Source organism: Nannobrachium achirus (assembly GCF_963921795.1).
Source record: "Nannobrachium achirus genome assembly, chromosome: 4".
In the NCBI taxonomy this organism is placed as follows: Eukaryota; Metazoa; Chordata; class Actinopteri; order Myctophiformes; family Myctophidae; genus Nannobrachium; species Nannobrachium achirus.
Genome location: NC_137813.1, coordinates 22,659,918 through 22,675,465, shown reverse-complemented (window position 1 = coordinate 22,675,465; position 15,548 = coordinate 22,659,918). Strand labels below are relative to the sequence as shown.

Genomic DNA, 15,548 nt, shown 5'->3' with positions numbered 1-15,548 from the left:
TGATACAAAGATTTTTTTTTATCAATATTAAATGACAAATAAATACAACATTTTAACCTTGTCTCCACAATTCATCTTCTTGTACCCAAATCAATTCCAACTATTACAATCCATCAGCTCTATTCATAATCATGCCAGCAGACAGAATCCAACTCAACATGAGTTCAAATACTTTTAATTCTTTACAGAGCATGCAACTTTTCTTTAGTACAAAACATCTTCCATAAACAGTGAATCTTTCAGTGTCTCCACCTTTTTATTTTGTTCCATAATAGACAATATTTATCTCGTCATGAATGAATTATATTGGAGGGTTAACAGAATTAGATGGCCAAGATTCACAAAGACTGAACAGAAACTGCTTTAAGACCTCAACTGGGTAACAGGAAAAACAAACTAGTATTTACATCAATGTCAGACATTGGTAGCCTTGGGAATACAAAAGTTTCCTCTATTTGACTCTGTAAAGGACCTTCCTCTGCATGCGGTGCTGAATCTCTCCTCTCCTCATCATCAGGTGGAGGACTTTGAAGATGGCATGCTCTGGATATTTCTATTAAAAAGGACAGAGGTAGAAGAGAAGGACAAGGGGTAGAGAAATACGTTTGTCAAACAGTCTTCAAGAACATCTAACATTTCTCAGAAGAACAAAAACTAAACAAATGTAAACCTTTATACTATTATTAGGTTTGAACCGTTAGCTGTACTTTCATTCCATTTTCCTTACTAGTTTAATAACAATCAAACATTGTATAGAGCATCGCAGCGGAAGTTGATTCCTGGGGTCACTTAATATTCCCCATTCATTTTCGCCATAGACTTTTACAGAAATATTTATAACAATTATGTTAAGCCTCGAACCAAGCCATCCAGGATGGAGGTGAATCATGACCATATAACCTTTTTTTCTATGAAAAGAACATTTTGAAAATCGCTAAACAAAGGGTAGTTATTAAATGTAGTATATCAAATAATGTAATATTAAAATATGTTTTCACATAGGATCAAATGTTATATGGTCATGATTCACCTCCATCCTGGATGGCTTGGTTCGAGGCTTAACATAATTGTTATAAATATATTTGTAAAAGTCTATGGCGAAAATTAATGGGGAATATTAAGTGACCCCAGGAATCCACTTCCGCTGCGACGCTCTATTGTACTGCTACACTAGATTGTCTTATTACACTGACCGCATGGATGCAGGGTTTGCACCTCCAGGACACTGGGGGGCCTTTTCCACCGAAAGAACCGTGGTTCAAGAACCAGTGTCGTTCAACTTTCTTGGAACCTTGGTTTGTTCTTGCGAACCTGCCGTGAACCGGCTTGCGTTTCCACCAGATTGAACTCAAACCGGTTCTTTGCCTGTCAAAAAAGCACCCTGGCTGTACAACATGTCAGAGAGCCACCACTGACCTGTTTGGTGAAGTCCTGGATGATGCTGTGCTCAGAGACCTGGGAGCCGATAGCAAAGCGTCTCTTCAGCTGTTTCTCGATACGGGAAATCATCTCCTGGTCCTCCTGAGTGGTGAAGCCCTCCACACCTACAGGACAACACATGTTAGACATGCCCCAATTCCAAATAATGTAATTTCATATAGTGATTAACATTACATATTCAGATTTACATCAACGTATATTATGCTGTATATGCTTCAATGACTGCGGTCTGGACTTGGCCCCCTCCTTTTTTACCCCCTCTACACCAAATCTCTTCCCCCGATAATAGGCATTATCCCCTATTCCCAGCAAATGTTGTAATATGTACATCAGTGTTAGTTTTTCAGAAAATCTTGATTTAGTCTTAGTCTTTTGAATAACACCATTTAGTCTTAGTCTTCTGAAATTGTTTTAGTCTAGTCTAGTCTTAGTCGACTAAATATAAAAACATTTTAATCTTAGTCTTTTAGGCTAGGTCCTTTAGGCTATATATAACCACAGAACTCTGAACAAGTCATTGTCCTCTGTTACTCGGTCAAAATGAAATAAAAGATTTGAAAAGAACAGATAAGTGCCAGATAAGAATATTCGTATTTGGCTTTAATTTCATTGCAGTTACATACCAGTGTTAATTTTTACAACCATTAGTCTTAAACTTAGATTTAGTCTTAGTTTTTTTTACAGCCATTAGTCTTAGACCTTTGAATAACAGACATAATAGTCTTAGTCTCCTGAAATTGTTTTAGTCTAGTCTTATCGACAAAATATCAAAATCTTGTAGTCTAGTTGACAAAATTAACACTGATGTACGTACGCTATATGTAGATTGTACATTATTTATGTGGAATGCAGACCTGAGAGGCTGCCTGATTGGGCAGCGTCCAGCGTGGACACCTGGAAGAGCCTGAGGGCCTCGTCCACCTCCTCCTCACCGGCCACCGCCTGAAGCTTCATCTTGGCCAGAGACTCTGCGATACGAACCACGGCCTCCAGCTGCCTGGAAGAGGAGGGGGGGAAGGTAGAATATGTTAGACTTGTTTTCTCTGACACCAGAAAATCTCTGCTAGCGTACACGAAATGCGCTGCCCAGCGGAAATCAGACGTGCCTAAAGTTTGATGGGAGGTCTTTGTGAGTTCATGACACAAACGCACCAGGGAGCGTTTGATCACAATAGAATGATCGGATTCAGCATGGACAACTTTTGAAAAATGTTCATGAATGGTTCATTTTACACTTTCTCCAAAGACCTTTACAATGGGCATAACATTCAACCATTCACACACACATAGTGGAGGCAAGGAACCAGCCAGCTCATCAGGAGTAGTTGGGGTTCAGTCAGTGTCTTGCTAAAGGACATTTCTACACTAACCGAGGGGGAGCCAGGGGTCAAACCGGGAACCTTCCGCTTCCCATATGGCCACTCTACCTCCTGAGCCACTGCCACCCCAGTTTTAATATGGTTAGAAATCTCATCTGCAAAGTTGTCCTTTACACAGCCTAGTCTTTGAGGTGTCCATGAAGATGAATGGAGGCGTCAGTGAGAATATTACAAGATACAGCAGAAAATATCTACAGTATATTATAACAAAATGTGTCATTTTCTGCCACTCAGCATGATCATAGTTTATGTACATACCTGACAGTGATGGGGATAGAGGCTCTCTTGTCGCTCTCTCTCTCATGCTCTCTTGCTCCACTTCTCATCACTACGTATCTGTTCTTCAGCTTCTCAGCGGCCGCCGCAGTTAGACGGGGCCCGCATTTACTGTCAGAAAACACATTCACATCAAACATTAGTCATGACCACATGCAGAATACTGTTATTTTGCTTTCCAGTAGTGCTAAAATACAGAAACGAGTTACAAATTCAGTCTCCAAAACTACATTGCTGGTCACCAATGCTTTTTTCATCTTAATTTATACAGAAAATATAGTAAGTGGTTATCATAAGTCAAAGTCTAGTTCCGGACTGTTGATGCAAACTATTACCTAGAACAATTTACACTTCATCACAGGACATGCAGTTATTGTGGTTCCACCCATTCTGGTCAGGTGGATCAAACTGTATATTGTACAGTATAGGCATATGGATGACTGACGCTGCATGCACACATTATTGGCAAAAAAGCAACAAGTCCTTTGTCCCATAAGCCTTTTTTGCTACAGAGCTTATTTTCTTAATATATATAAAACCCAATGCAAACGTTCCATTTGAAATCTGCTGCAGGAACCCATTGCCTATTAAGTTAGCAGCTAGCCTGTAAAAATGTGTCATGACTAGAGCACGCAATGGAACCTGTAAGTCAACATGACATTTGACTATTTTCCACCGTGATCTTCTAAAGAAAGAGTTACAATGAAGGACTCACACTCTAGCGTAGGCAATGTATTTCTTAAAGGTGGCCAGTGGAACCTCTCCCTCCACGCCCTCGGTCTGTGTGTGAGCACTCAGGTGGACATTCATCACATGACGAGCCAGAATCTGAGGAAGAGAGGGACAGAGAAAACAGAACCATGACCCACAGTAAGATTAACCAGCTTAAACCCTATAGACTTAGTTGACCAGAGTCCCCCAGGGGTCGTCAAATTATAAAAGTAAAAATAAGAACCGAGGACAGGTGTGAGGGGGGCATATCTAAATGACGGTTGAAGGAATACATTCATTTCAAATTTGACCCCCCCAAAAAAACAACAATGGACAAATTCATTAATTTCTGTATACTGTGTAGTCTGAAAGTTGAAACAGTGACATTCACTTCATTCACTAAACTCCAACCACAACTGCACAACTCCGGATTTTGATCTAACTCCCAGCTATGTTCTCACCATGTCTCTTTCCTGGTCGTGGACGTCCTTGATGATAAAGATCATGTCAAAACGGGACAGGATGGTGGGCATGAAGTCGATGTTCTCTTCTCCCTTGGTGTCGTCCCAGCGGCCGAACACCGAGTTGGCGGCAGCCAGCACTGAGCAGCGGGAGTTCAGGGTGGTGGTGATGCCGGCCTGGAAGAAGAAAAGTACATTTGTCAAGAGCACAGTCACGGTATTACCATTCGGGAAAATCTCCAATGTCCCATTAGTCCTACTAAGGTTATGGTTAGAGATATGGTTAGTCAATCGGGAGAGTGGGACCAACGCACCGTTTTTACAGTGACTCTGCAAGACGCTGCGTGTCCAGAGCAACCAATCAGTGGCAAAACTTCATTTGCATATTGCGAGTAGGCTATAGAAGTCCATCCACACTTTCTTTTCTTCTTCTTTCGTGTATCATCGTCCTTGATGATTGGTTGATAACATTTTATTTCACAAGATTTCTTGTTACTTAGGGGAGGCCATGGGGCTGGCTGTCGTCTTCTACCCCTTGCTGACATTGGCTTAGGCAGGGTTTGAACCACTCACCTTCCGCATGAAGGGCATATGCACTAACCACTACACTCATGTAAGCTTATAAGATCGTCCATTTCCGAAAAAGGTTTAAATAGAGCTAAAGTGATTAAATCTCCTCTCAAGACAAAGGAGAAGATATATAGCTGCTGAAAGGACCATACCTTAGCGATGGAGATGGTCTGCTGCTCCATGGCTTCATGGATGGCCACTCTGTCATCCTCTCTCATCTGCGAAGGACAATAAAACAGTCTTACTCTCGCACTCCAAAATAATAATACGAAAATTCAAGTTCAAGCTAAATTCTCGTCTTACCTTGTCAAACTCGTCAATGCACACCACGCCGCCGTCAGCCAGCACCATGGCTCCGCCCTCCATGATGAAACCTCGGGTTTGGGGGTCCCTCAGCACGGAGGCAGTCAGACCTGCAGCACTGCTGCCCTTCCCTGAGGTGTACACCTGATGGGAGCATCAACAGCACAGGAGTTAAATAGTTAGCTTGAGGTAGTAAGCAACGCTTTCTTAGTATAAATAATGCTTCTGCTGTGTCACTGTGGTACAGTTCAGAATAGACCTAATAATTCAGTTCAGCTTCAGTTGTCAGGGTATTCGTCACTGTACATTTTCACACTATGGGAAACGTGTTCTCTACATTTATCCATTCTATGACTTTTAGGAGCAGTGGGCAGCGCTTGCTGAGGGACACTTTGACACCGACTCATGCACTGGATTATACATTTCTTGAGAAAAATGGTTCTGCAACCATAATAAACCTAGTTTCAATGTGTTAGTCAATTTCCTCGTCAAAGCAACCTTTGTGCACAACAAAACAAGTAGATGACTGAATTACCCCAATGGGAGAGCACCTCTCCACGAACTTGAGCAGCTGAGACTTGGCTGTACCAGGGTCTCCCAGCATCAGCAGGTTGATGTCTCCTCTGCGAGTCAGACCATCAGGCAGTCTGAGGGAGACCAAAGGATGCATGCGTTTTATGAAAGCACAAACAAGAGGAATTCAACTGACCGATCACATATTGCCATGCTCAGCTCAAAAACAAAAACACTTTGCTATTGTCCGCACTCTCAAAAATGAATGTGTTGAACATTTCAAAGTGGAAAACAATCTGGCTCTGCAGGGGCCAGCCCGGTGGGGGCTCCTCACTGGCAGTTGAGTCAGTAGCATACAACAGCAGTGACGACAAACAAATGTGTGGGGAGGAATCAAATGGTATAACGATCATGTTGGGGAGAAAAAGGGGTGAAAAGCTAAAGAAAAGTTGAAAACCCTGCACAATGTAAAAAAAAACGCATCAACATCAGGTAGTCTCAGGCAGAACTTAGAACTGAATAAAACATAGCAGGGACGCTCCTTTTATTACCAAGGTGATCTCACCTCTTCCTGGAGCCTCCAAACAGCAGGCAGGCTATGGCCTTCTTCAGATCATCACTGCCGTAGATGGAGGGAGCCACCGAGCGTGCCAAAGAGTTGTAGACATCAGGAGAGGCAGCCAGAGTTCTCAGCTCCTCCTCTTCCTGTGGTGAGACCGATGCAGTCGTTCCACGACCTGAGAGCAACGAGGAAAAGGAATCCTGTGTTCAATAGTTATCTGCATAGCTAAAGCTAGCAAAGACACCATGTAATCATGACAAAAAGCAGAGACAGAAATCTAATGGCTTGTTAATGTCACAGCTGGATTTGACTTTCACTTTACTAGCTTTCAACACAATAGATAGAGCTGCAATTTACCAGCATTTGTCCTGTGACTGTTCCCAACCTGTGTAACATCACACTACAAAATAGTACACCGCTATCATACAAAATTGTAGCTTCAGCTTCGATGACATGATCTTTACCTGCCCCTTCCGTATCCATCTGGATGCCAACCACGCGCAGGTATGAAGCACGGATGCCCACACCAGCTCCCTTGTCCCTTCCTTTGGTCTTAGTGGCTGCAACCTTCTTGATGGAGTAAATTCCAATGATAGTCACCCTGTTCCCTGGCACCACGCGGTCACAAAGATACCTGAGGAAGAACAAGAGGTACAAAAGGTATGGTGAAGTATGGTCACACCAAAAACAAATCCACGTCCCGACTCCTTACTCTTGCATTTGTGGTCATGCGAAAGCATGGCACCAGCTAATTCTGTTATCAGAGTGTTGTATTACACTGTGTGCACACTGCACACGTGCCGTTTATTGTTACCTGTCACAGTAGACCTGGAGGTGACGGGGCATTTCTCCATGGGGAACGGCGTCAGGGGACTCCTGCAGGCGCAGGGTTTGGTAGTCCACACACACGCAGCGGTCAGGGATGATGAAGTAAGGATCCACGGGACACTTCACTCTGCCGGCCTGCTCACTGGAAGAGAGAACAGATACCGTCCGTTTCAGCTATGGCTGCCCTTAATTGAACGAGTGGCTATTTTCGTTGTATGAGCAACCATCAGGCATTATGCACCTTTGCCACCCAGACTTTCTTGAACATTAGAACATCTAGTCTTGATATGTTACACAGACACGGTAGGCATCACACACACACACACACACACACACACACACACACACACACACACACACACACACACACACACACACACACACACACACACACACACACACACACACACACACACACACACACACACACACACACACACACACACACACACACAGTGGACAGACAATGGTACTCACGCGTTACACTTGCGTGGCAGAGCGTAGCCCTGGAGGCCAGGCGGCAGAGGGATGTTGTTGATGACTGAGCGACAGCCACGACACTGCAGGCACACACGGGTGGCCTTGGCCCTCACCGCCGTGGCGGATATGATAATGCCAGGCACCTTCACCAAACGGGACACCTGCTCCGACTACAGGGGAAGCAACAAGAGAAAAGGCATCAGGAAATTTGGTGTCAGAAATGGGGCAGGGAGACAATGGTGCAGAAAACTGGACACGTTGAAAATGCAAGGTGCACTGTGTATTATTGACTTGCATAAAGACCACAGCCAAGTTATGAAGTATTGCTACACACTACACAGCGAGAATGTAAAGGTTTACCCCTTATACCTTAACCTTTGGCATGTCTTTAATATTTTGAAACACATTTTAAAATAGTGAAAATAGACGATCTACATCAACATTTTGATGAATTGAATACAGGACCACAATGGAACAAGTCCCCAGGACTTTTGTTGTGTTATCTTTTATGAAACGAGAGACTCTTGCACACCTACAAAAGCGACAGGTGAGTCGAGGAGAGACCAAACAATGGTTCGGTGAACTGAATAAGAAAGACTCCACGCACACTGTCTTCAAATGCAAAAAAGTGGATTTAATAGGGAATCACAACATTTCGGTCATATTTAGACCTTCATCAGGCAGTCTTTATGTACCAGAATGAGAATGTGTCTGAGAATTAATCCTTTAAACATACCGGTAAATGTCTAAATTTCAATGAAACAATCAATACACTCCTCTACGAAGCAGTATCTACAATAACTTGTGTGTGCAAAGGTCTGGCTACAATAGACCTTAATTTCTAGAACTTCCCAACCATTATTGACTTGAGTCAAAGCATGTGACATTGGGGCATTGTGTGACTGCTGAACTGTCACACTAAATGACAACGTGTTACCTTCAGGTTGCGGATGGAGGCAGGATTCGCGTCACTCTTCAGCATAACCTGGACGTCCTGAACCGCCTCTTCTCCCACTGGCCTGGGACGGGTCACCTCATCAGCCACCTCTTTGGCTGCCTCCTCCAGCTGTCAATCAAGGTGGTTGAGGGTTACTATACTACTACACAGATTGTGACAGAGTTTATCACACATTTCAATCATCATACATAAAGGTCAACATTATCTTAGCATTGTCTTAGTATAAATCAGGCTTTAGTCTCCCAGTAACATTATGAATGGAGCAAAATGCTCACGGTTAACCCATTTAGGCCTAACCTATAGAATAGGGCTAAATCAGAAATTGGCCTACAAAACAAATATGTTGCTACATACTGTACATGTACTGTAAGCCCCTCCCAAACAGCAAAATGTGTTCCCGGCCTTTAAACACCATCTAGCTTTGTGTGTCAACTCCTCGTGAACTGATGTGTTTTACTCTTTTCAGGTACCAATCGGCGGTCATATTGTTTAAGTTCATTCTCACACCAGAGGTTAGACTGGGATCACGGCTCACCACACAGGTTTCAAAGCCGGTCTAGAAGATAATAAAGTGTATATGCCATGGAAACTGTCCGTGTGTGCATGTGTACTGGCTCTAGACCAGGGGTTCTCAAACATTTTTAGGCCGTGACCCCCAAAATAAACATATATGAACTGGGGAGTGGGGACTCCTTCCCTGACAAGCACTTGTAATTGTAGGTATTGCTTACTTAACCGGTAATGGCCAGTTTGGTATTAAATCAGTCTTGAAAGTGCTTTAATTGACACTTTATAAATGTGCAGATACCCTATATATACTCTTATGCAGGTTTGTTTGCCGTTGCGTGAGACATTTGTTTTTAAGCTAATCATCTGGGGACCCCACAAAATAATTTGGGGACCCGACCCCAAGTTTGAGAACCACTGCTCTAGACTGGATCTGAGCACTGGGTAGTAAACAAGGCTTCCCACAGTACTGGGACAGCCTAGTAGTGACATGATGAGGTTACCAGAGGTAGGTTCTCAGTTGGCAGCTTGTAAAGACAGTCTGACAGGTCCTCGTCAAAGCTGGCGAGGTCCTCCATTTCCACCTCCACCCAGTACTCTCCCAGGGTGTAGTGTCTCTTCAGCTCATCTCTGATGACCAGCACAATGGAAGCACAATGTCAGCAATAACACACACACACACACACACACACACACACACACACACACACACACACACACACACACACACACACACACACACACACACACACACACACACACACACACACACACACACACACACACACACACACACACAAGGGGTCTTCAACGTTTTCAGGGCAAGGACCCCTTACTTAGCTCTCAGAGAGATGAAGCTGGGACCCCCACTACATATCGTATAAAATTGTGTTGCAGATGTACATGGATTATTTCTTAAACAGTTTAGACTTGACAGCACTAATCATATGTGTAGGTTGGATTAATGTGCATTTTCATATTTAACCACTTGAACTGTCAATACCTACTATAGTCTGCTCTTCATTTCCCTCTACACCATACCTCTGTGCCCCAAAAAAATAGCTGATCTACAAGCTCACAATGCCTCGCAGCGTGAGGCGTTGTGAGCTTGTAGATCTGCTATTTTTTGGCTAATGTTCCACTAAGAATAGGGATGCTAGGGTTCAAGTGATCAAACATGATCACACAAAGATTTGGCGGACACCCTGAAGTAACTCTGAGGACCCCCTGATGAATACCTCTGCAGTATGCTCATGTGTCACTAGTAGGCTACAAAATGGTGGTGAGCACAGCTCTCATTGTTTTGGCCAACTTTAAGTCAGCTGATAGATGGAATTCTAGCGATGATTTACCATCAATTATGACTTTTTAAATTGAATTATTAATATTCTTATTATCATCATCATAATTTAATTAGTCCGCTCAGCGACGAGGAGAAACCCAACTAATAGGATAGACATAGTAGGCTACCTGTATTTGTATGTGAAACCGGTGCGATCGGTTCCAACTCTGAACTGCCGGAGGAATTCACGGAATCGTTTCTTGATCTGGGTCCGCTTCACTCCACCCTCATCCCCGCCGGCTCCCTCACCACCACCTCCGAAGCTGTCGCTGTAGTAAACTCCTGGATCATCAAAACCAGACATTCTGAATCAAGAAGCAACGCTTATTTTAGTTCTTTGAAGGTAAATGGGAATGGACAGAGACTATACAAGAAACGACACAGAGCACGATATGTTTCGCGGCAAAACTCCTTCCTTCTCAGTTCCCCTCAATTTCGCGCGAGTTGCAGTGGCAAGAGCCGCCCCTCGGCATGTCATTGGTCCAAATAAAAGGAGCGTGTGTTTGATTGGTGGAAACAATTGCAAGAGGGTGTGATATAAAGATAAGGGCGGGACCTGCAAAAACTGGTGGCGCGAAAAAGACAACAGGGGGAAGTAGGTAGGAGGAGCAACTAGAGAGAGAGAGAGAGAGAGAGAGAGAGAGAGAGAGAGAGACAGACAGACAGACAGACAGACAGACAGCTGCAGCAAGATTTATGTGAGCTGCTGTGATAGGAGGATATCAAATGGAACACAACCACCTTAAAAACTACTGATGATGGTGTACACATCCTTGCACTGTCTGCATCGAGTGATCTCCATACATTGAAAACTGTTCCACCCCTTCAAATTGTACATATTTTATTTTGAATGTATATTGATTGATTGTATTGTAGGCCTACTGTGTACACTTCTGCTTTGGCAATGTAAATATTTGTTGTTGTATGTTTTCTCATGCCAATAAAGCCCTTTGAATTAAGAAAGAGAGACTCAGTCAGAGAGAGAGAGAGAGAGAGAGAGAGTGAGTGTGTGTGTGTGTGTGTGTGTGTGTGTGTGTGTGTGTGTGTGTGTGTGTGTCTCTCTCTCTCTCTCTCTCTCTCTCTCTCTCTCACTCACTCACACACACACACACAAACACACACACACACACACACACACACACACACACCACCCACACGCACACAACCTGATATTAGACTTCTGACATTATATGTGGTTCCTGACCTCTACATTAAAATTGCACAAACTGTTCATGGGTCTGCCATGAGAAGGGATTGATGGATTGAAGACTTTATTAGAAGTTTGCATAGAAAAAGGTACAGTTTCATGACGGTACAGTTCACTGGTACAAGGTCGACTAAAAGGAGAGGGTCTGGAATATTGAATTTGGGCAGCCCCCCCCCCCAAAGAAAGATGCACCATAGGCTCTAATGCAGCCTGACAGCGAGTCGCGGGTTTGATTCCAGAGCCAACAGCCTTTCCTGCATGTCACTCCCCATCTCTGTCTCTCCCTACCTGTCCTATCTTCACTGTAATGTCCATAATAAAGGCAGAAAAGACCAAACAAAAAACATTCCCTCTCTCTCTAAGTGCACAGGGAGCTATAATGTGACCCCAAACCCCATACTCCCCTCTACCCAACTGAGGGGCATCCTAGGCCCACCAAATTATTGGAGTAGACTCCCTCCTCAAAAGGATATGTTTTTACTTTTTAATATATTATCTCAGTGGTGGCTGTCCGGAGCTAATCTGGCCTAACCTCTGTATGCCAGCAGGCCATAGAGGTATTTTCTTTATACATCTTTTTATGTTTTATAATTTTTGAAATGTTTAACTCAACTGTCATTTTGATAAAGAACTTTATCATTTTTAACTTTGGTGTTTATTTATGTAAATCCTTCCGGCACACTAGAGGGCGCTGCGGCACTAACGACAGGGGCAGCAGGCGTCGGTCGATCATCACATTTCAGGAAGGTAATTCAAGATGGCCGACCGCGAGTGAAAGATAACGACACTCGTGAAAACGAACAGTTAAATATACGAAAAATAACCGGGCGTCTTCATTTTTCGTCCGGTATTGTCTTACGCGGTGACAATAGCATGTAGTTAGATACACCACGCAAGTGAATATATGTTTATTTTTTTCTGGAGGAGGACATTGTCCACGGAGGCCCAGCGGAGGCCTCGTCGTTGGTTACCGTAGTTAGCATCTGGAGCTGAGCAGAAGAAGTGGCTTTGTGTTGTTGTTCTGTCCACTGCGTCCAGGACATTTTGAACGCCGCCTGGGACATTTTAACCGTCGCACGGATTTCATCCGATGGCTTAGAAACCACGCTACCTGTTTATGGAACTGTGCTAACTTAGCTATACCCGCTTCCCGGATCGTGTTATAACGCTGGCTTCGGGCGGGGTCCTCCTGCCAGCCGCGCGGCGCAGCGTGTTGAAAAGCGCTGTTATTATCTCGCACCACATTTGATCTGTGCCCTACTTTTATTGCCACTACGGGAATATCCAGCTGAATAACACACGTTGGACTACGAATCTTTGCTCCGTTTGTTATCGATAAATCCAAGAAAAAAAGATGGATCCAAAACACACCAACAGCAGAATAAACCCTCAAAGCAGCAGTGACTCTAACAGCAGTAGCCCTGCGTCCCCCTCCAGCCCCGCGCTGGGCGCACCGGGGGCCAGCAAGGCATCGCCGGCGGGGAACACGTTCGCCAACGACGGCAGCTTCATGGAGATGTTCAAGAAGAAGATGGAGGCAGAGAAGAGAAGAAAGGAAATGGAGCAAGCAGTCGGAGATGCAAACACTGCAGAGCAAGGACAGTCAACCGAGGAAAAGAAGCCCCCTCCCGTGACGAGCTTTGTAAGGGGTTTGGCAGTTGTAAGATGAGCTAGAGCTGTAGTCTTTCATTGAAGATAATGCACGTAAAAAAAAAAAGAAAACTCACTTAAGTTACACGTTGTATATCAACACTTAAATACATGCAGTTGTGGTCATGTGAATTGGCGTTGCACTTGAGACTTTAGTATAGATTGAGGTACTTAGAGCTGTAGTTTAGTCTGTGTCAACAGTAACACTGAATCCACTGACTCTGTCGGTAAAATGCAAATGAAATGTAGACCAGACTAGATTAGGGCAGCTTCTCATGAGGGCTCGCTGGTGGTGCGGTGGCAGGAGCCTAAATGTAGACCACCTGCTCGCTCGTGTAGACTCCATCATTGGCAGTACCCCTGCAAGGGCTCGTATAACGGTTTCAGTCTTCTATCCCCTAACCAGGTGGGGAAGCGCCGAGGTGGTGTGTTCCTAAAGACCGGCATGGTTGCGAAGAAACTCAAACCAGAAATAGAGGTACTACGTTTGTTTTGTTGCATCATGATCTGACATGCAGTTTATCAAACGTGTGCTAAACATAATTTTCACTGAGTCTCTGTCTCCCTTCTCTCCGTCTCCCCCAGACTGAGCCAGGCAAGAGTGATGCCTGGTCAAAATACATGGCTGAGGTGAAAAAGTACAAAGCACACCAGTGTGGCGATGATGACAAAACCAGGCCTCTGGTCAAGTAGACTCCTGTGGCAACAGTGAAACCACAATGTTTTGATGGCATCTGGGACTGGGGGATGTCCTGGAAGACCGGACAGTCCATATACTGCCAGACTTGGTGACCTGTCGATCTTGAAACTCTTCCTTCACAAACTTAAACTTGTGTACAATTTGCCAGATGTTGCCCAACCCCAACCCCTTTTTTGCCTTCTTTTGTATTGTTTAAGGATTCTTCTGCTGGTGTATTATGTTGGACTGTTGTGATTGGATGTGGTGTCAAAAAAAAGACTTTAGGGAAGTGCAGGTTTGTTGTTAAGTCATCAATGTGACCGATTTACTCCTCGGGCATCAATATGCTTTTGTTATGACATACTTTGTTGTAGTTGTAGCTGCTCAGTTGAGTTATGACACATTATTTTTTATTTTTTTTATTTTTCTGTTGCAAAATGAGGCACATGATCAACCAAATAAAGGTTTTGATTGAACATCCACTGCCAGTTTTGTGGTATGGTGCCAGAGTTGCCAGCTTTACCTGGAACCCATGACACTGCCTCAAAACCACCTCGTCTTTTCAACTTGGGAGTCGAGAGGAAACAAGACCCTGCTGTGTGTATCGGTCCTCCCCTCACTAGGCTCTTGGAAAAGCAACCTTGAGGCCTCCGTTATTATCTCAAACCAATCTTTTCTGTTTTGACTGTCACCTGATAAGTTCACCCATTTGAATAAATTCTTTTTAAGAAGCAGCTTTTAACTAGTTTATTGAATTGTTTATTTTGCATATTGTCGCTGACTGTTAGAAACCTTGTGTCCAAAACCATTACTTATCAGGAAATGGTCAAAAGAATCTGTGTTCCGATGGATCCAATCAGTTACTTCGTCACAAGCTCTTAATACTTTTGATTGGTTCAGTATTTATATTTATAAGGGATGGTGTTTTCTGCTGGTGTTTCAGTCTGAGTGTATCAAAGGGTGCGGGTGCGTGCTCAGTGTAGTAAGTGCCTAAACCTAACCTCAGAAAAACTATGCCTAAACCTAACCATAACCCCTAACCACACCCGGTGCGCATTTACGAACGCACCCTTTGATACACTCGGACTGAATCACCAGCAGAAAACACTCCTGTATTTATAAAACCCTCTGACACTTTCAAACAATAGCATATCTACAAGCTCACAATGAGTTGATCAGCAATTATTGCCACTTGTGTGTTACACTGTCAAAGTAAACAATCATTTGAAATATGGATATACTGTAAGGTTTCTGTCCAACAGTGACGATGTCATTGATTTACCAGTATACTGATCTATGAAACCTTTGTTGTCTCTATGAAACCTTTGTTGTCTCTGCTAGTCTGAGTATTAACAGCCACAGATTCATACTAAACTACATTTTACAATTGCCTTATAAGATGGAGACCACAAAGGAAACATTTCTTTCCCCATTATTTTATTAATTGACCCAAAAGTCAATTTAGGATGTAGCCTCAGTTTAATTATAAGCCTTGCCGAGCCATGAGACCCACAGGAGCCCATCTCATGTGCCTGTAGTGCAGGGTTTCCCTAAGTGGGTGCCTTGATGCTAGTCCAGGGGTGCCTCAGAATACTTATGCTGGGGTTCAAGTGGTTAAACGTCAAGTATAAAGTTATTTTCAGTCAGTTCTGATGGAAACGGATATTTCTCTGTAACAGCCT

General features: G+C 43.7%; 2 protein-coding genes across 2 annotated transcripts; one reads left to right on the top strand and one right to left on the bottom strand.

Moving 5' to 3' along the window:
- Positions 1 to 381: 381 nt before the first annotated feature.
- Positions 382 to 10,634, bottom strand: mcm5 (minichromosome maintenance complex component 5; the record flags this gene model as incomplete). The annotated part of the gene is made up of 16 exons (XM_080724484.1): positions 382 to 553; positions 1,417 to 1,544; positions 2,295 to 2,437; positions 3,078 to 3,206; positions 3,811 to 3,923; positions 4,268 to 4,444; positions 4,990 to 5,055; positions 5,141 to 5,284; positions 5,676 to 5,787; positions 6,219 to 6,390; positions 6,680 to 6,849; positions 7,030 to 7,185; positions 7,521 to 7,693; positions 8,461 to 8,589; positions 9,492 to 9,618; positions 10,459 to 10,634. The coding sequence occupies 16 exons, from the start codon at positions 10,632 to 10,634 to the stop codon at positions 452 to 454; spliced, it is 2,217 nt and encodes a 738-aa protein (XP_080580610.1). The 3' UTR covers positions 382 to 451.
- A 1,655-nt stretch (positions 10,635 to 12,289) lies between these two features.
- Positions 12,290 to 14,759, top strand: trir (telomerase RNA component interacting RNase). Its single transcript, XM_080724497.1, has 3 exons — positions 12,290 to 13,179; positions 13,594 to 13,665; positions 13,773 to 14,759. The coding sequence occupies exons 1-3, from the start codon at positions 12,892 to 12,894 to the stop codon at positions 13,878 to 13,880; spliced, it is 468 nt and encodes a 155-aa protein (XP_080580623.1). The 5' UTR covers positions 12,290 to 12,891; the 3' UTR covers positions 13,881 to 14,759.
- Positions 14,760 to 15,548: the final 789 nt, after the last annotated feature.

Coding starts and splice junctions, on each gene's coding strand:
- trir (XM_080724497.1), top strand. CDS start 12,892: ATGGATCCAAAACACACCAACAGCAGAATAAACCCTCAAAGCAGCAGT. Junction 13,180..13,593: donor CCCCTCCCGTGACGAGCTTT/GTAAGGGGTTTG, acceptor TCCCCTAACCAG/GTGGGGAAGCGCCGAGGTGG. Junction 13,666..13,772: donor AACTCAAACCAGAAATAGAG/GTACTACGTTTG, acceptor CGTCTCCCCCAG/ACTGAGCCAGGCAAGAGTGA.